Source organism: Peromyscus leucopus, chromosome 15 (genome assembly GCF_004664715.2).
Source record: "Peromyscus leucopus breed LL Stock chromosome 15, UCI_PerLeu_2.1, whole genome shotgun sequence".
NCBI lineage: Eukaryota > Metazoa > Chordata > Mammalia > Rodentia > Cricetidae > Peromyscus > Peromyscus leucopus.
In genome coordinates, this window is record NC_051076.1 from 49,293,377 (window position 1) to 49,313,671 (window position 20,295).

Below are 20,295 nucleotides of genomic sequence, written 5' to 3' on the forward strand. Positions count from 1 at the left end.
CCTTGAGATGGATTGCACCAACCTTCTGACATATGAATGTGTTTCATAGCCTGGAGGCTTCACACATCCTATATATACTTCAGGGATTCCTGTGAAGTTTTTTTTTTTTTTTTTTCACACAAGTTCACTCTGTCAACAGAAAGTACAGCTTTCATTTTACAGGGAGTAAGCAGTCATTTATACTGAGCAACGTATCTATGATCGCGGCTGACCATGGATTCTGGTTGTAGCTGAATAATGTGTTCCAACACAGAAGAGGTTTAATAAGATTTATAGAGTTATAGGGGCAAAAGAAAATCATAAATGAGAGCACTTGCCAAGTACATAGGTGGGGCTGTAGGGAGCTAGGTTACAGCAATGAAACTCAGCTGTGAACACCAGACGTTTTTGATGGAGTCTTAGCTTCTAGGTTGCTAGAAGCTAGTGGTTTTCTATGAAGACAGACCAAAGCTTCATCCTAGAGTGAAAAGGATGTTAGAACATACATAGAGGTGGGCAATGAAGGGTATGGGGGGTTAAAGGTAGTTGAAGATAAACTGGCTCCACACCTGGAACCTTTCAACTCCCCGTGGTACTAGAATGATCAGATACCAGTAAAAGAAAGCGATTTTAAAGTTGAATCACTTTCAAATTTGAACCCCAATTCACCCAAAGTTCAGAATTTTAGTGTCTAAAAAGTCCAACTGTGATATTGTAATAGCAAAATCATGTTCATCTAATTGAACGCTTTGCCAACAAAAGATGCAAATGAGAGCACCTTCCAGGTTGTAATGGTTAATCTCAATTGTCAACTTGGTGAGACCTAGAATAACCTGGGAAGCATGTCTCTGGGCATTCCCATTAAGTATTATCTTGATTGCACCAACTGAGAAGACCTACCCACTGCAGCCACTCCCTAGGTTGAGATCCCGGACTATATATAAAGGAGAGCAAACACAAACGTTCATCATTGATCGCTGCTTCTTGACAGTGGATGAAACATGACCAACTGCTTCAAGTTCCTGCTGTTGTGACTTCCACACTGCAATAGACTACACTCTTGAATTAAAAGCCAAAATTAACTGTTTAAGTTGCTTTTGTGGGATATTTTGTATCAGCAAGTGTGGTGTTTTGATTAAGAATGTCCCCCATAGGTTCAAAGTTGAATAGTTCACCAGTGAGTGGTAGTGTTTGAAAGGATTAGGGCCTAATCAGTGGTTCTCAACCTGTGGATCATGACCCCTTTGGGAGGGTGTCACACATTAGATATCCTGCATATCTGACATTTACATTATGATTCATAACAATAGCAAACTTATAGTTATAAAGTAGCAACAAAATAATTGTATGGTTGGGGGTCACCACAACATGAACTGTAAATGGTGGCAGCAATAGGAAGGTTGAGAACCACTGGATTAAGAGCAGCCTTCTTGGAGGAAGTGTATCACTGGGGGGCGGGTGGGGTGGGGGGGGGGGCAATGACATTTCAAAAGCCCATGCCAGGCCCAGAGTCTCTCTATCTGCATGTAGATCAGGATGTAGAACTCTCAGCTACTTCTCCAGTACTATGTCTACCTGCATGCCACCATGCTCACAGCCATGATGATAATGGATTAACTTCTGAAACTGAAAGGAAGCACCAATTAAATGCTTTCTTTTATGAGTTGCAGTGGTCATGGTATCTCTTTACAGCAACAGAAAACTAAGAGAAAAAAGAAATTTAAAGCATATAGTACCTGAGGTTACTTTATATTCTTTCATATAAGATTGCAGACTCATCTTCAATTTCCAATATTTGCTTTAAAAATGTGCCTCAACTTATGTATAAATTAGAGATAATATTTTTCCTTTATGAGTATCACATTCAAAGAAATAATTTAAGTTGACAGACACAACTATTGTAATCATCTTATGACAAAGTAGGCTTTCATATGCATAGTCATCTCTGAACACATACATACAAGTGACATAATGGAGACTTAACATGTTTTATTTAGAAATGTACATGTATAGAGAAATACACATATGCATGCCTAATAGTTAGTAAACAGAGGCCATGAATTTGAAGGAGAGCAGGGGGTGGCATGTGGAAGGGTTTGGAGGAAGAAAATGGAAGGGAAAAATTAACTTATAACCTCAATAATTAAAAAAAAAACAGTACAAATGAAGAACTTCATAAACAACTCAGTAACTTGTAATATATATTTTTATTTTATACAAAGGAATATTTCAAAAGTTTACACTGGAAGTAAAAACTGCTCCACGTATGCATGATTGGCGTAAGATTTCTTTTTTAACAGTCCTACACTGAAAATGTTTCCATTTACTAATAAGGAATGCCAAGGGTATCCATCACCAGTTGAATAGCTTGCAATGAATTTGTGATTTCTTCCACATTGTCACGCCTCAAAACCCACTGTGGCTTAAGTCTGTTTAAGGGAAAAAAAAAAAAAAAGGCATTAATGAAGTGTTTCTGTTAAAAAGAGTTACCTTTAAGATGTGGGAGAGCTTCCCATCATAGCTAATTACTACCTGTGTATTATTTCTAAAAATTGATGCTGGCCTCTTTGCAGCTTTATGCTGTTTGTCTCCACCAATGCCTTTTCAGTTAACCTATTAAACTCTCAAGATGATATTCTTGGCGAAACTGGTTCTTTTCTGAGGTCTTGCCACTACTCTTAGTAACATCAGCATCCATATATGATCAAAGAGCCAACAGCCTGAGCCATGTTATTCACCCCGCCACCCCTTGTATACTTTCCTTCTGTACTTCCTTAACCATTCAACTGTCCTTTCTCACAGGCACAAACTACACTTTGTCTTCATAGAAACTGCACAGTCACTGAGCCTTAGTCTCAACTTAGACTTCCATTGTACAAACCCCACTTCTGACTTCCATCATGCCATATGCTTTAGTGAAGCCTCTAAACCAAATTTCCCACCTCACCAGGATCTCCAATTCCTTCAACCTTAAGCATACACTGTAGTTAGTAAGGATATAGTGCTAGCACTCTTTATTAGCATAGGTATGTCAATATTCTACTTTGAAAGTGCTATCAACTTTATTTCTCCCCTTATAACATTCATCTGAAAAATCCAACTGGGTTTCAAAGTGCCTAAAAACGTCTGCTTTTCCATTCCTACACAGATGAATACTAGTAACGAAAACTACAATATGGGTTGCATCTTGGGTCAAGCCCATGTTTCAAAGGGGCATCTGAAATTTCCTAGTGTACTGCTTCTTTCCACAATGATGACTACTTTATTCCTTGCTTATTTTCAAATGTCTCAGTACCCTCTCAGGCACTTCTGAATTTGAGTTTATAATCACACACATCAGTGACTGAAAAAATGGGGGAGGAGACACATATCCTCTTGAAGAAATCCCTCCTATCTTATTGTTCTTTCCTGTTTAGTAATTAGAGAATCTGGACACAGATAAGAAGAACAAATGTGGCACACACAGACAATGGAACAATCTCAGTGACGAAAGGGAACATGATTCTAACCCAGGGTCACTTTCATCTGGCCATGCTAAAGAGACCCTGAAACTAATGATACTTTGATTCCTAATGCTACCTTGGCTCTCCTGCTCAACCACAGAGCTGGTTTTCTAATGGCTCATTGACATTTAGCTTCTGTGTCAATGGTTCTCAGGCTTGTCCAAAACAAATTCCATGATTTGAATGCTTTGCATTCTGTCATAATTTCCAACTTTTTCTTTACTTTTCATTTTTCAGGAACTCAATATGAACATTATATACCAGTGATAACTGCTTAAACCCACCAAGCTCCTGGTAATTCATTACAGCATTCCACAAAACCTAATACAAAGCTTACAAAGATCTTATCTAGAAGAAGAAATTTAGAAAGTTGGGGTAATTACAGGAAGAGTGGAGGTTGACATTTTGGCCAAGAGGGACTTTTGACAGTTGATACATAATGCATTTTTACTGTAATATAAAAAACAAGTGACAATTATAACCAACTTCCTAGCATGCTTTTTTAGCTACTTAATACAGGGTATTTTTTGAGTAACTAGGCAATGCCCAAAGCCATAGCAATGATGATTTACTATGTACTTAGATCTCTACTGACCCAGTGTTCTCCTCCTGTTCAAAATGTAAATACTTATTAAATGAATCCATACATGAACTGCAGACCCCATTTAACCACTTACCTCGAAACTATTCTGGTCTTCACAGATCTTTCTGGTATAAAAGGAAAGCCTATACAGGAATTCTGCTTCTGCTTATCAAATAACCCTTCTGTATTTGAATTCACTTTATGCTTAGGAACTGTAAATTTGTAGAGGCGATAAATACGATCAATAACTTTTGATCTGTTTTGTACATCCTAAAAAAAGAGACAATTAACACTTGTTAAAAACTAGTAAGAATTAAATTTCTCTCTGTAGGAAATCATCAAGGATCAATCCTATGTTTTTCTGCTTCTAAGAATCAGGAGCAATGCAGAAGGAAAGACTTTAGTCAATCCACCCATCATGTCCAGATACCAAGTCTTGTAAATTTTCCCAAAAAGAACCTCTTCCTGTCACTGACACAAATCCAGATGATGCTGGCACATCTGCTGCTATATACTATTTTGTTTGTGTTCTGACAAAGCTTGCCTGGAGATCAGAGGGCAGAACTAGCCACCAGTTAACCATAGAGACCAGGCAGTGGTGCCATACTCCTTTAGTCCAACACTTGGGGGAGGAAACAGGAAGATCAGGAGTTCAAGGAAACCCTGGGCTACAGGAGATTGAATCAGTCTAAAAGAGAAACACAGCTAGGTGGTGGTGGCTCACACCTTTAATTCCAGCACTAGACAGGTGGAGACAGGATCTCGTCAGCCATTCAGTCTGAGGATTGGTAGAGATAAGAACTTGCCCATTGGGTCTGAGAAGTGTCCAGTGGCTGCTGCTCTGCTTCTCTGATGTTTCAGCTTTCACCCTGATATCTGACTCTGGGTTTTTATTGGTTAACACTAATTGGAGTCACACTTCCGTCTGTACTTCCTTCCTTCCTGAAGTTTCCCTTATCCACACATGCTCTCCCAAATTCATTCTCTATCAGCAGCTAGAATGACATAGAAGCTGCGTGGGAGAGCTGAGCTTGGTGACACAAACCTGTCTACAGTCAGTTCTAGACCAGCCAGGGCTACATAAGTAAGATTCTGTCTCAAAACTAAACATACACCAAAGCCCAAACTAAAACCACAGCAAAACTCACACTGAAAATATTCTCTGGTATAAAATATTAAAGTGCTTCTCAAACTACTCAGAAAAAAAAGCTATAATATAGGTACAAGCTATGGTTATTCTGTGTCAACAGCTATAATTGGATGCTCAGTGGTCTCAGCACTAAAAAGCTGGACATTTAAACATGGGAACAGCAGCAGGACAGGGTTAGGACAGATACACAAACCTGGCCCCTAACATGCTGGGATGTGTTGTTCTTCCCATTGAGTTGCTTACATGGATGCAATAAATTTTACTTTCAGAGTTTAGCTTTCCCTTTTTTTAAACTGACTTTAGGTCCATGTGCATACTAAGCATGCGCTCTACTAATGAACCATTTTTCCAGCCCCAGAGTCAGGTTCTTTATGATTAGAAAAATGTCTGCGTGAATTCATTTTTATCATCAAATAAAACAGGTTTGAATACACATAAAGCTCTACATTAGTATGATAACTAAAGAAAATATACAAGTCAAAGACATTAAAAATCTAGGAGAAAGGCAACTGATCACTACTCACAGAAGCGCAATGCTCTGTCTTCAACAGCACAGCTAATAAACAGCAAGTTCTCGTGAAAATGCTCGCACTCTTCTCGGCAACTTTATCACCAGGCTTCTCTCGGTACACTTGCAAAAGCTCCAGCAGCGTGTCCACACAGTTTCTCAGCATTGTAAACTGCTGAGGTGGTCTTCTCATACTTAAATAGACCAGAACAAAGTTAAAACTTACAAGGAGCACATGCCTTTAAACAGGCTAACCACAAAATAAGGTTAGAGCCAAATGTTTGGAGCATCTGCAGCAAGTGAAAGAGATTTAATGATGACATTTCATTAGTTCTGATCCTGTATCATACACACATTCCCATCTTAATCATTTTACCCCACCCATTTTTACAGTTTTAAAGTGAATCAGAGCCCAAGTTGAGAGAGAAAGAGAGAGAGGGAGAGGAGGGAGGGAGGGAGGGAGAGAGAGAGAGAGAGAGAGAGAGAGAGAGAGAGAGAGAGAGAGAGAGAGAATATCTTGAAGTAGAAAAAGAAGCTTTTAACGATTATTGTTTAAGACTCTCACAAGGAAACTTTCCATGATTACCATAGGGTAAGATGAGAGTAAAGAGAAGATCCAGTTAGCTATCCGAGTATTTATTTGAGAAGAAGAAAATGCTATAAAATAAAATGGTAATTTTAACACTGAGTCTAAAATACATTTTTGAATGGCCCATTTGTCCAACCATGTCATTAGATTCACATCGAAATTTCACAACACTAAAATAACAGGCCATCACTAGCTGACACTGTGCTCTCTTGGAAGAAGCGCCTGTCGCAATGACTGTCTTCTCAGTTACACCCAGGGCGGTCCTGTGCCGGCACTCACTTTACAGGTGCAAAGCATGAAGCGCAGAGGCTCTACATAAGCTGTAACAACACACAGACGCGGAACTAAAATCCAGACTCTGGCATGGAGCCTGCTCTCATCAACACAGGAGGGTGGTTCAGGAGATGGGCCAAGGAGGAAGTCTTCCCGCTTACTGCCTGGCCATGTATAACTGGAGTTAAGTCCTATTTCTCTATCTTCTCTGTGAAACGGAGCAGGAACTACTTTAGAGAGTTATAAAAAACTAACTCGTAAACCACTGGCATGTAGACAGTAAATGGTAATCATATGTTATGAGCACAATAAATTTAATCATATAAAAACTAGTATTTCCGGCCGGGCGGTGGTGGCCCACGCCTTTAATCCCAGCACTCGGGAGGCAGAGCCAGGAGGATCTCTGTGAGTTCGAGGCCAGCCTGGGCTACCAAGTGAGCTCCAGGAAAGGCGCAAAGCTACACAGTGAAACCCTGTCTCAAAAAAAACCAAAAAAAAAAAAAAACTAGTATTTCCATATACACCGATATTAATAGATTAAGCTTTTTTCCTAGCCCTAGGAAGACTCTTGAACACAAATGAATTTTAAGAAAGAAGCCTGATCTAATAATGAGCAAACACAGAGTTTAATTTGCAGGGTCATATTTCTTGACAATGAATATTTTATTATTAAAACAGAATGCTACCTTTGCTACATTCAGCAACACTTGAACAGCATATCCAACAACTTCCATACAAGGGACACTTCGATTACAACTTCGGATCACAACAAAGATCGTAGAAATCGCTCCGCTTTCAGCCATGTTCTCACAGCAAAGGGGAGATAATCTGGTCACAACCTCTGAGAGCAAAACAAACGAACAAATAGGGCGATTCACAGGGACAGAACACAATTTTAGGAAACACGGTGTTATTCCACATTCTTAGGAAACGTGTCCCCACTGGTAAACACGGCACTACTACAGTGAACTCACCCAGGTGCTTCAGAGCATCCAGGATGGCGGACAAGTGCTTGTACGTCAGCAGGTGATGCAGCGCACGCGCAGTTCTTCTGTAGAGCTTGTTCTCCTCCTCCACGTTCCTATTGACGGCTCGCAGGCTCAGTCGGATAGCTCTAATTTCCGTGCGATCGTTTTTCTTCCTCCAAGAGTAGCCTCTCCACAGCGCCTTAACAAACAGAGTCACTTAAAGATGACAGCGGCCACGTTTTGAACCTACATTTGAACTGAAGCTGCAACTCAGATTATAATCTTGGGCTAAAAACTAGACTTCCCCTTACCTGAATTCTGGCGGCACTGCTATTGATTTTTTCCTGTCTTCTGCACAGGAGGAAGCGGCGCGCCGCCTTCTGTATCACTGATGCTGCCCTGTTCTGCCGGTGCCGACGTTCTTGGGCTTCACGGTCAGTTTTTATGATCTCATGATACTGTTCAATAAACCTCTTTTGTTGCAATCTTCTTCGAAACCATCTCTATTCAAAACATGGTTTTTCACTTTTATTTCAGAATGTATGTGAGTAAATTGAGTAAATACACACACATAATTTCTATGCATGTATGTTCATAAATGTATGCATATATATGTATGAATATATACATTCATATATAAAAATATGAAATGAATATTTATATACCTTTTGACCCATCATCCTCCTTGTGGCATCATTTTCCTACTCCACTTGGAGCAAATCTTTCTAGCTCTTGTTGGATACATGTGGACACAGTTTACAATGTATATGGGTTCTATCAAACTCTGCCACATTTTGCAAGTTGTTTTCTACCCCGATATTTTATATATAAATACATATCAGTGTATACAAAAGGAAAATTCTCCTCTATAAATTACAATATGGTATCAACTAGAAAAATAGGCTAAGTGCATTAAAATATTTTAAATAGTAAACAATACTCAGGTAAGAATTTACATGACTAATAAATATGGAAAAAACTAGAAATGACAGTAAATCAAAACAAAGACATAATCCATCCCCATTCATGAGAGTGGCAAAATCAGAATGTCTTCTGAGGCCACTGTTGGACAAGGCTGAGAGAAACAAGTACCACAGAGTGGGGATGTGGATGAGTACAATTATATCAGTGGATGATCACTCTATTTCTGGCCCCCAAAACATCAGCCAGCTTCTAACCCTTAACTCATCCTGTGAGCTACAATTTAACAGCCTAAATATTCTGTGACTTTATGTGAGTGCATTGAAAAACGAGTAACAAAAAATACTATCTTTTGTTTGAATGCAGAGGGCAAGCTAACCTGAATAGAGATGACTGAATGAATGTGCTTCTTAGCATTCCTCACAGCCACGTGGATTCTATATGCTCGCTGAATTCGAACAGCACACATGTGACAGTATGCAGCCGCTGTAAAGTGGAGAAGTCGAATTTTGGCTTTCTCTTCTGAAACCTAAAGCACAGATAGAAAAAAATTTCAATAGAAAAATAGGCAAAATACATTAAAGTAATTTAAAGCAGAAAATAAATAGATAAAAAGTATTTTTGTCTAAGCATATAAAATTATATAAACAATGTATTAACTGTTAATTAAGAGTCACTTTCATTTTAATTCAAAGTAATTATAATTATTTACTATACAATAGTTCTAATATAATAGCTTATATAACAAGATACAAACGCCCTTAACTAAAGAAAAACAGCTTTTAGGTTAACAAGCTTACTGAAAGACAGTATTTAAGGCCGATCTGTCTGTAGTACTCAGGGAGAGGCAGGTATCAGGTTCTTAAAGATTACAGCATTCCAAGCAGAGATGCTAAGATCCCGAGATGTGAACGCTGACAAATTTCATTTCTCCAGCATCAGATAATGGAGCACAAGTACAAGGGAGGCTCTTGTAAAGGTTCCTACCGGGACCTTTGACTGTCGATGGCTAACTTAGATCGAATGAATACAAGATTTCTCCCTTCCAACTGCAACTCTAATTAGTTCTTTTCTATGCAGGGGCTCAAATATTCTTAGCCCCAATGTCATGGCCTTCCTAAAAGAAAAGATTCCTTGGTGACGATGTGTCTATCACAGGAATGGTTCTTAGAGTTGCTGGAGAGAGGCAAAAGGCTACTTGTGTGAAAATCAGTCTCTCTCTCTCTCTCTCTCTCTCTCTCTCTCTCTCTCTCTCCTCTCTCACACACACACACACACACACACACACACAAAGTCCACACACTCTTGGCAGTTCTTTTGTTAAGTGTTAGTGCATTAAGAGTTTTTAAAAATCCATTTTATATCTTTGATGTGACCATCTGCGGGAAGAAATAAGATCATGGAACAACAACAACAAAATCTATGACAACCAATGACCTTGTTAGATGGATGTGCAAGTTGAATTGAGTCAATAATTATATTAATTTTGACAGTGTTCTCCAAAATCCGAAATTTATCACCACTTAACATCAAATACTTTAATTGTGCTCTAAAATACTTATTCTTTTCCTTACTAACTGGCTACACACCAATGCTTATAAAATAACTGTACACTTTTAAATTTGATATATTTCATCCTTTCACACTTCCCAGACACCCTGGCTCCTATGTCTCTGTATGATCAAAGCAACGGCTCTCTGCTGTAGAGGGGACTGCCCCCCCATTATATCCTCTCAAATGGACTTGTATCAAATCAAACAGGCAGGTCGATGACTTCATAAAGAAAAAAAAGTGCAAGTAACATTAATAGGCAGGAATAAGATTTTCAACATGTTAGAAGTTCTGGGATTTCTCACTGTAAAGTGAGGTGCTATACTCATAATATTCCTTACTTTCATTGTTTGAGAATGCCCTATTTCCTGGACATGGGAAAGTGATAAAAATACTATTTCTAAAACCACACAGATCTACAGCAGTAAAGGAAGGTGCAAGCTAGGATCAACAGCTATCAGGTGCTCTTTCCCCTCCATCCACTGTGTGTGAGTGGAGGGAGAGAAGAACATTATTACAAGACAAACCCACTGGATGAAAGCACAAGCTATCATGGGAAATGCACAGTAGTCATTAGAAATTAATCACAGAAAAAGCTCTTTGTAGCTTTAAGAGCTGCAAGGCAGGGTGGAGAGCTGGCTCAGTGGTTAAGAGCGCTTGCTCTGACAGAGGACCTGGGTTTGACTCCTAGCACCGACATGGTGGCTTACAACCTTCTACAACTCCAGTTTCAAGGGATCCAACATGTTTGTGACCTCTATGGCTCCTGCATGCATGCAGTGCACATATATACACTAGGTACACACACCTACACGGAAATTAAGTAAATATTAAAAAAAGAACTACACAGCTTGTCAACCGCCTTCCTTAGATTGCTCAATTATATAATATCTTCAGAAATAAGTTCACACAATTAAAACTGTATGATTAGAATCCACTTAAGCTAGAATCCACTTTTCCAATACCCACAAATCAGTCACAGGCAAGTTAGCACTCTAAAGAATTTCTAGAATTTAACATGATCATAGCAATAGCAATTACCATATAAGTTTATTATCCATTGTCTGCCTGGCATATATTAAGTGTTGGGAGTCAGAGTAAAAACAATTGTTATGTAGCTAGAATGAATATTATATAAATATAAATCAAAGTATGCAAAACTAATTTTGATACATAGCAATTTTAAAAGCTATATTTAATAACCGGTCATGGGTATCACAGTTACTCTAAAACTCTGTTAAATACTTTAAACAGATCAACTACAGCTTAGAAAGCATGTTACGAAATGTGGGAGCCCATTTTCAGGTTCCTCGTGGCTTTACCCAGCAGGTCCGCACAGAGAGGATGACTGGACTAAGAGCCTGAGTGCAGGTGTCTGAGATGGTCTGCACTTGGCTGTGCTGGGGGGAGGTCTTTTGCTCCACCCCTTGGCATTTCTATAAATACCCAGAGACAGTCAGGGCCCATTGGAATAGGTTCCAGGCCCTCTCAAGGCTATCCTGTATTTTCTATCTGTTCATCTCCATACTCTAAATCCTTCTATCTAATATTTCCTGCTGCACTCACTCAAGAAAACTCTGAGGAACTGTGCGATTGATAGGTAGCAACCCCACAACAAATTATTTGACTTATACTATACAAAATATATTTGTTTTTTCTGGAAACACACTTTCACTCTAACCATGAAATTTCAAGCTTGAGAATACATTATTTAACACACACACACACACACACACACACACACACACACACACACACACACTAGCATACTGGCAAAATCATATTGTTATGAGTGAACGTAATTTCAATGGACTAAAACAGATGTGTGCAAAACAAATGCACAGTTCATTTAACACCTTTAACATTCTTTGTTTTATTTCTTGACATGGGTCTGTGTAAATGAGTTGACTTTTATTTACACTTACTTTTAAAATCAACTCCTCACGAGCTAGTCTTGCAAAGAGTGTAGCTCTCCATTTCCTCTGAATTATAATTGCTGATGCTTTCATCTTCAAGAACCTGAAAAGGAGATTAGAAAGTAACTTTAAATCTGTTTAATCTAGTCAGTGTTGCCCCACAGTACTGAGGAGAAAGAAAACATAAGAAAAGGAGTGATGTAAAATGCAAACATCTTGTATCTTGTACTTCACCTCCAGCAGTCAGATTTTTACACATACAATGAGAGCCAGTTTTACAATGAACAATCTTCTATTGTATAAAATATAAACTCTGAAATCTAGTAGGACAAAGAGTTCTGTACATTTTTCAAAAGTCTTATTGGGAATTAGAAGAATTCCTGCATGAAGGAGGTGGTGACTGAAATAGACTGATGAAAGGAGAAAGGGACACTATTGGAAAAGAAAGATTGCCTCCATGACATGAACTTGATACTGAGTAAAAGAATGACTAGCTTTTCTGACCACCATGATTCTTTGAAAGGCGGAGAGAAAAGCTCACCATTTTGGTACAGAAAATACAAGCATATACCTTAATACTGACACTAAACATCACCTACACATTAACCCATTTCCCCAGAAGTATAGGTGAAGGAGTTCCTCAAACTCTAGAGGTCCCTTTTAGTAAATTTTAGGCAATTACTGATGCAGTGGCTCATCAATTCTGGATAAAGAAAAATTCTTACACTATGGCATAAAAAAAAAAATTAAAGGCTATCTAGTAAAATTTTATGAAAAATTTTGAAATTAAGTAGAAATAGAAAAAAAAATCTGTACAAAGAGGCTGATAATCAGGCTCTGCATCATTAAGGATAAAGAGATAGAAAATAATACATCATATAACAAAAACAAAACCCAGATTGCTCAACCAGTAAAGTGTCTGCTGTGCAGGCATGAGGACCTGAATTCAGATCCTGGGCACGCAGACAAAGCTGAGCATGCCTGTAACCCTAGCACTGAGATGTGAAGACAAGCAGAGCCAGAGGTTGCTGGGTACTCACTCTAGCTAACTGGTGAGTTCATTGAAAGACCCTGCCTCAAAAACCAAGTGGACAGTGATAACCTGTCTCTCCCTATCACTCATACATACATTGCGCACACACACACACACACACACACACACACACACACACACACACAAATTAACAATTTTTTGCCAGTGGCTTGTTTTTTATTTTTTTATTTATTTATTTTTTTTTTTTTTTTATTTATTTATTTTTTTAAGTCTTTACTCTTTGGGAGGCCCACCACCCAGCTCCCAAATAAATCACGCACAGAGGCTTATTATTAATTATAAATGCCTGGCCTTAGCTTGCCTTGTTTCTTGCCAGGTTTCTTAAATTATTCTGTCTACCTTTTGCCTCTGAGCTTTTACCTTTCTCTTCTGTAAATCTAGCTTCACTCTTACTCCATGGCTGGCTAGGTGGCTGGCCCCTGAAATCCTTCTCTCCTTCTTTTCCCAGATTTCTCCCTCTATATATTTTCTCTGCCTGCCAGCCCCACCTATCCTTTCTCCTGCCTCCCTATTGGCCATTCAGCTTTTTATTAGACTATCAGGTGTTTTAGACAGACACAGTAACAGAGCTTCACAGAGTTAAACAAATGCAACATAAAAGAATTCAGCACATCTTTGCATCATTAAACAAATATTCCACAGCATAAACAATGTAACACATATTAAAATAATATTCTACAACATTTCTCCTTTTTGTCTAAATAAAAAGGTTTTAACTTTAACATAGTAAAACTATACACAACAAAAACAGTTATCAAGTAAGAATTATATTTACAATATTCTGTCCATTTGTAGTTAGCATATTCAGAGAAAATAATCCAAAGTTTTACACCTAACTTATTTTCTGTCATAACTAAGGAAAACTACAACTTGCCCTTGCTGCTACCAGCAGCAGTTTGGCTGCAAGGGCTGCAGCCTGAGGGGATTCTGTTCCCCAGGAACCCACTCTTTCAAGCTACAAGGAGCTTATCTAAATCTCTGTCCCTCTAAAGAACTCAAGATTCAAAGGTTGGGGTGGAATTCTGCTTGCTCAGAGGCTGAATAGCAAGTACCTCACCTCCTTCTCCTTGCTTCAGTCTCCCAAAAAGCCAGGCGTCCTTCTCCCAGACCCCACTTAAAAGCCCTTCTCCACCTGGTTCCCCCACCACTTCCTATCAGCTAGTTGCTGACACAGCCTCCTGACCACAGTTTAATTTTATTTAATCAAACAAATGTAACACATCTTTGTATCATTAAACAAGGGTTCCAGAGCATAAACAAAAGTAATACACCTTAAAATAATATTCTACCACAGTGGCTAAAACAACAAAGGAAGTAGAAATCAATACTGGACCAGTTCACTCACTTTCCAATCTTCTGTTCTTACATTCATCCCTCTAGATTTGAACATACATACGTTTTACTAAATTATATTACCAAAGTTATATTTTACATGAAAAAATTAAGTTCAAAAGATATATTTTGTGCAAAAACACACATATACACAATTTTAAAAAAATATATAAATGGGAGATAGCAATTTAAATTTATTTAAAAGAAAATAAGCAGTGTTACTTTACCTAGATACTAACACTTCCATAGAGTTGTAATACATTACCTCATTCTCTCCAGCTTGGCACAGAAGTATCCTTGAATAATTTTAGCAGCTTTTAATAAAGCTAGGTATCTCTTGCGTGCTCTCCTACACCTGTACCAAGCTTGAATCCTGCAGGCAGCTTCCACTTTGGATAAGTATTTCTTAGCTTTATACTTCCTCCATACAGCCTATATCAAGCACATAAATACAATAAGGATACAGTATTGGTTTAAGACTGCAAACCAGTAAAATATTATGCAATTAATATTATATTAATATTATAGTAATTGCATATATAAAAACAGTTAATATGCAATTAATGGAAACAAAAAGTTAATTGTAAAAATCACATTGGATTCTGCCTCTTTACTAGACAGACACACAGTGAACATTTTGACGCAGTGGCTATTATAATATTGTATGTGCAGCATACACTTGGTCATACACACTGTGTGGCTGGCTGCCAGTCCACTTCAGCACAGCCTAAGAGGAAGTTTAAAACTGTAAGTTATGTGTGATTTGTTAAAGCCAGATAGACACTCACTGTCCTCAATACACCCGGAAGAACAGAAATAAGATAAACTCTACTTTCTGCAGAGAAAGAGCAACAGCTCCCTCTTCACTTTCATTGTGATTCTATGATCTGCCTGCAGCAGAATTTTGAAAGGACAGCCAGATTTTCTTATTCTGGCAACTTTGTGATAATGATACATATAACTTACTCAATTAAAAATTTAAAAAATGATTAATCTTTATAGTAACAAAATATAGAAATTATGGACCAGAGAAATTGAATACTTGTTGATCTACAGTTCAAATGGTAGGACTGTCATAGTTAATATTTACAAATATCCTGTGAAATGAAATAGCTCTCAAGCCTTCTACTTGTATAAAATATAATTCACTTGACTTTTCACGAGATTAGTTCGGCTTTGCTGTCATGTAGCTGATGTGGTCCTAACTACAAACTAAAACACCCACTGATTCACAGCATCTGGAATTTGATCACACTTCCTATTCTCCCCTAATCCCTGGCTTGTTGATACCAAGTTCTTAGTTTTCTTCTTTGTTTCTTAGGCTCATGTAGACTTTGCTCAATCTCTTAAAATTCTTATGTTCTCCAGATTCAAGTGTTAGGCGCTCTATTTCCTAGACATCCTTCCACAGGTTCAATTATCAGTATGTGATAAAAATGTACAAATCAAACTAAAAAAAATCCACTGCTCTTCTGACCTCCAGACACAGTGAACTGCCTTAGTAGATATCTGCCTGGGACACCTGTGAGACACTACACTGAACGCATCATCATCTCAAACCCTTGCATCTGATCCCTGTGGCCATGAAGGGTATGTGTGCTGAACTGGTAACATTTTCTTTCCTTTCAAACCTGATCTATAATAACGCTATACCACCACAACAAAGAAATGTATTTCTTTGCTCAATCAACAGCGTTAGCACATGCACTTGGCAGAGTGACTCTAGTGTGGCAGCCAGGTGCTTATGCGGCACGTTTACTTACCTGGAAGCCTCTTTCAGACTCCACCTGCCTCCTTGCTTTAAAGGCTCTAAAATGTTTCTGTATAATCACGGCAGCCTCATGCTGGTGCTGAACTTCTTTTGTAGTGTTTGAATCCTGAGAATGTATCTGATTAGGAGTTGTTTCTTCCTTACAGGCACTGAGCAGAAGAGCTTGCTGTCTGTGTTTATTTGCTCTGTATTTTTCTTGTATTACTTTTGCCGCCCACTGAAGTTTCTGGTAGAAACAGCGCTGCCTGTGCATCCTGAATGTGCTTTGTATGATGACAGCAGCACGGTGTTTTTCTTTTAAAGGCTGGCTCGCTTTCATTCCTTTATGTGCAGCTTGATTGGCCGCAGCAGAATCCCACTGTCCGATAAGTCCATTAAGTTTTTCTCTTTGTCGTTTCATAGTTCTGTATGTTCGGTAATGCTGCTGAATTATGATCGAGGCACGTTTCCAAGTGTGAAATCGAACATACGCTCTGTGCATTCTAAAAGTAGCCTGGATGAGAACTGCAGCCCTGTGCATTTCTTGTAGCTTCCTTTTTACCACCAGTCTTCGATAAGAGGACTGTATTGTAAGGGCTGCCTTCCGTAACTGCAGGAACTGGTGCAGTTCATGCTTGGTGTAAATGGTGGCTCGGTATCTCCTCTGAACAAATATAGCAGCTTTCCTGAGAGCAGTGAATCTCCTCCTCACTACTAAAGCTCTGAATTGACTCTGAATAAGGGCCGCAGAAGAATGCATAGTCTTCAACTGATTTCTGGCTTTCATGCCCCTAAAGGCAGCCTGAAGGATCACAGCAGCATGTCTCTGTCTGACGAAAAGCTGCCTCTGCAGTTTTGCAGCTCTGTGTGCTCGGTATTGCTTCTGGATCACAGCTGAGGCCTGCTTCAAACCCCGGTACCTCACACAGGCTCTGTGCATTCTGAAGGTGGCCTGGATCACAGTGGCAGCCCTGTGCATCTTCTGCATCCTTTTCCTCACCACCCATCCTTTGTATGATGACTGGATCTTAGTAACTGCCCTTTCCAACAGAAACTGCCGGTGATACCTGGTGTGAAGATTTGCACGGTATTGTCTCTGAATCCAAACAGCAGTTTTCCTGAGAGAGAGGAATCTTCTTCTCACCAGTAGAGTTCTATATCTCCTCTGAATGAGTGTGGCAGCTACGTGCATGGCTTTCAGGTGTCTCCTAGCTTTCAGTCCCCTAAAGGCAGCCTGAATGAGTATTACAGAATGTCTCAGTCTATTGTACCTCTGAAACTGAATGCTTCCTTCTTTCATCGCTCGGTATCTCTGCTGGACCATTTTTGTCACCTCCCTTAACCTATGAAAATATGTTTGCTGTCTGTATCTTCTAAAGCACGACTGAATGAGTGTTGCTGCGATCTGCATCCTTCTCACAGTCTGCCTAACCCTTGCTCCTCTAACAGCTGCCTGAAGAGTTCTAATAGCCTGCAGAGTTGCCAGGTATTTCTCACGCTGAGTTTTGCCTAGACGATACGCTCTGTATCTCCCTTGAATTACAACAGCTGCTGTTCTCATCCTGTGGTATCTTACTCTCGACTGATGCATCTTAAACATGGCTTTAATAAGTGTGGCTGCCACGTGCATGTGTTGAATATGTCTTCTGACTCTAACACCTCTATAAACAGCTTGAATTTTAATGGCTGTTTTCCTGAAGTTAAGATACTCCTGATGTTGCTGGGCTGCAATTTTAATATTCCGATACCATCTCTGAATTGCAATAGCTGCAGTTCTATAGTTTGTGTATTTCTTTTGGGTTCTGTAAGCTCTAAATTTAGACTGTATAGTGATTGCTGCTCTGTTGCATTCAGTTATTTGTTTTCTCACTTTCATACCACGGTAAGCTGACTGCAAAGTTACTATAGCTGCTTTTGTTTCCAAATATAAACAGCGCTGTTCTTTTCCAACTTTGTAAGTCCTGTAATACGCTTGAATCTGAAGAGCAGCTGTTTTCATGATCCTCCACTTCCTTCGTTGAACGTGCATTCTGTAATATGACTGTATGAGGGCAGCGCATTTGTGCTGCCGGGCAACCTGTCTTCTTAGTGTCTTTCCTTTCCATGTAGCCTGCAACACCAGAACTGCACGACGGAGTTCAACAAACTCCAAGCGCTGCCTCTTTCCTGCAGCCCATGCCCTGACATGCTGCTGGATGACTATTGCTGCTGTTCTTAATAACTGAAACCGTTTCTGGGCCAGGACCATTCTAAAAGTGGACTGGATCTTCACTGCAGCCTGATGTTCCCTCCTGAGCTGCTGCCGAACTCTCCAGCCACGGCAGGCAGACTGGAGAGAGACTGCAGCCGCTCTTGTCCTGAGGAATTGTGTTCTCACGTCATAAGCAATCTTGTGTGCCCTGTACCATCTCTGAATCTTCAGCACAGACTGAAGCATGCTTTGGAATTTCCTCCTCTGCCTGTAGCCTCTAAAAACCCTCTGCACTGTAACAGCAGCTGTAGACTGCCGCTTGACTATCTGGCGGACTTTGTAGCCTCTGAAAGCTGCCTGCAAACAAACAGCTGCTGCTTTGACCTGCAAGAACGTCTTCCTTTGACTGACTTGTGCCTTGTAGGCCCGGTAGGAATGCTGAATGACAACAGCTGCCTTGCACATCTTCAGGTACCGCTGCCTCATTTTCCTCATTCTGAAGTAAGACTGCAGAGAAACGGCAGCTCGGCTTTGCACCCTCATCTGCTTTCGGACGAGGCATCCTCTAAAACATGCTTGCAATCTGATACAGGATTCTCGCACCTGCGTGTACTCTTTTCTCTTTTGTGCAGCCGTTTTTTGGGAACGGTACCACTGCTGGATGAAATAGTGCAGCTGCTCTTAAACGCAAATACCGCTTACGTGTTTGTTTCATCCTGACAACTGACTGCAGCTTTATTGCGGCCTTTCTGAAGCTCTGAAATTTCTTTCTTGATATATAAGCCCGATAAGATGACTGAATCTTTATAACAGATGTTAAAGTATGACTGAACATTTTCCTGGCTTGCATCCCTCGATATGCAGACTGTAGAATGATGACTGAAGACCGTGTTTTCTGATAAGATGCTAGAACCTTCCTGGCTGAGATGGAAGCTCGGAAACGAGTTTGAATTATAATAGCTGCTTTCTTTATATTCTTGTATTTCTGTAATTGTTGATGTTTCCTTATGTGTGCTTGCAATCTGATAACAGTCTTTTTAAGGTTTAAAAATCGAAGTCTTTCCTGTCTCATTCTCCAATAGGACTGGAGAACACAGGCAGCTCGCATGCGCCTGTGTGAATTGCGAGCCTTCATCCCCCTGAACGCAGCCTGCAACCGAATGGCAGCAGCTTGTTTCCGCAGATAGTCAGTGCGTGCTAGCCTCCCCTTCTGATACGCCCTGTAGTGCTTCTGGAGAGTCAGGACAGCAGCTTTCCTTCTCTTATACAACTTCTGGGCTTGAAAGCACCGAAATCTTCTCTGGATGGCAACAACACAAGACCTAATATACATATATTTCTGCACTTCCCTGTGTCTTCTATACCAGGACTGTATCACCACAGCGGATTTTTCTCTGGCTTGTTTCCTGAAATGCCATTCTCTAAAAGCTCGCTGCAGCGTTACTGCAGCTCTAGTCTGGAGCTGCAGCCTGCGTCGCTTCCACCTTCTGAACATGAACTGGATTACAAGGGCTGAAGATTTCAGCATTTCAAATCGCTGTTGATCCTGTTTTCTTCTTAAACAAGCATGCCAACGCCTCTGAATAGTAACTGTGGCCCAAAGATATCGTTTGTAAGATGTAAGGGCAATTTCATTCTTATCCTAGACTGAAGGATGACTGAGTAGTATTTCAACTTCCCAAACTGTTTTCTGGTGGAGTATCTTCTCCAATAAGCCTGAGAAAGGTAAGAAAGGAAATGAAGTAAAATAGACATAGCTTTCTGAACCTACCACTCAAAAATGCTCATTTTTCTAGCATTCTGCTTTAAAATAACCATGTGGCCAGCTCCAGTTGGCCAAGAGGCATCCCCACCAACAACCCATGGACCAGATTCTACAATATACAAGACCCACTCCCTGCCCCAAACCCACCCATCCCCTTGTGGCCTCAGAGGCTCCCTGAGACACAGAATCCTCCAGCTCTGACTGGACCAAGAGGTGAGTGTCTCCTCTCCCATCCCAAAAGTCCTGTCTCTAAAACCCAGAA

The 20,295-nt window shown here is 39.8% G+C and overlaps 1 protein-coding gene across 1 annotated transcript in view; it reads right to left on the reverse strand.

Moving 5' to 3' along the window:
• Positions 1–2,167: 2,167 nt before the first annotated feature.
• Aspm (assembly factor for spindle microtubules) overlaps positions 2,168–20,295 on the reverse strand; it is a 52,712-nt gene continuing 34,584 nt past the window's right edge. The window contains 13 exon segments of the mRNA XM_028889876.2: positions 2,168–2,408; positions 4,160–4,335; positions 5,740–5,880; positions 5,882–5,917; positions 7,272–7,426; positions 7,560–7,752; positions 7,865–8,056; positions 8,854–9,003; positions 11,951–12,044; positions 14,593–14,759; positions 16,091–18,934; positions 18,936–19,897; positions 19,900–19,984. Of these exon segments, the coding sequence (XP_028745709.2) occupies positions 2,306–2,408; positions 4,160–4,335; positions 5,740–5,880; positions 5,882–5,917; positions 7,272–7,426; positions 7,560–7,752; positions 7,865–8,056; positions 8,854–9,003; positions 11,951–12,044; positions 14,593–14,759; positions 16,091–18,934; positions 18,936–19,897; positions 19,900–19,984 (5,298 nt within the window). The 3' untranslated portion in view covers positions 2,168–2,305.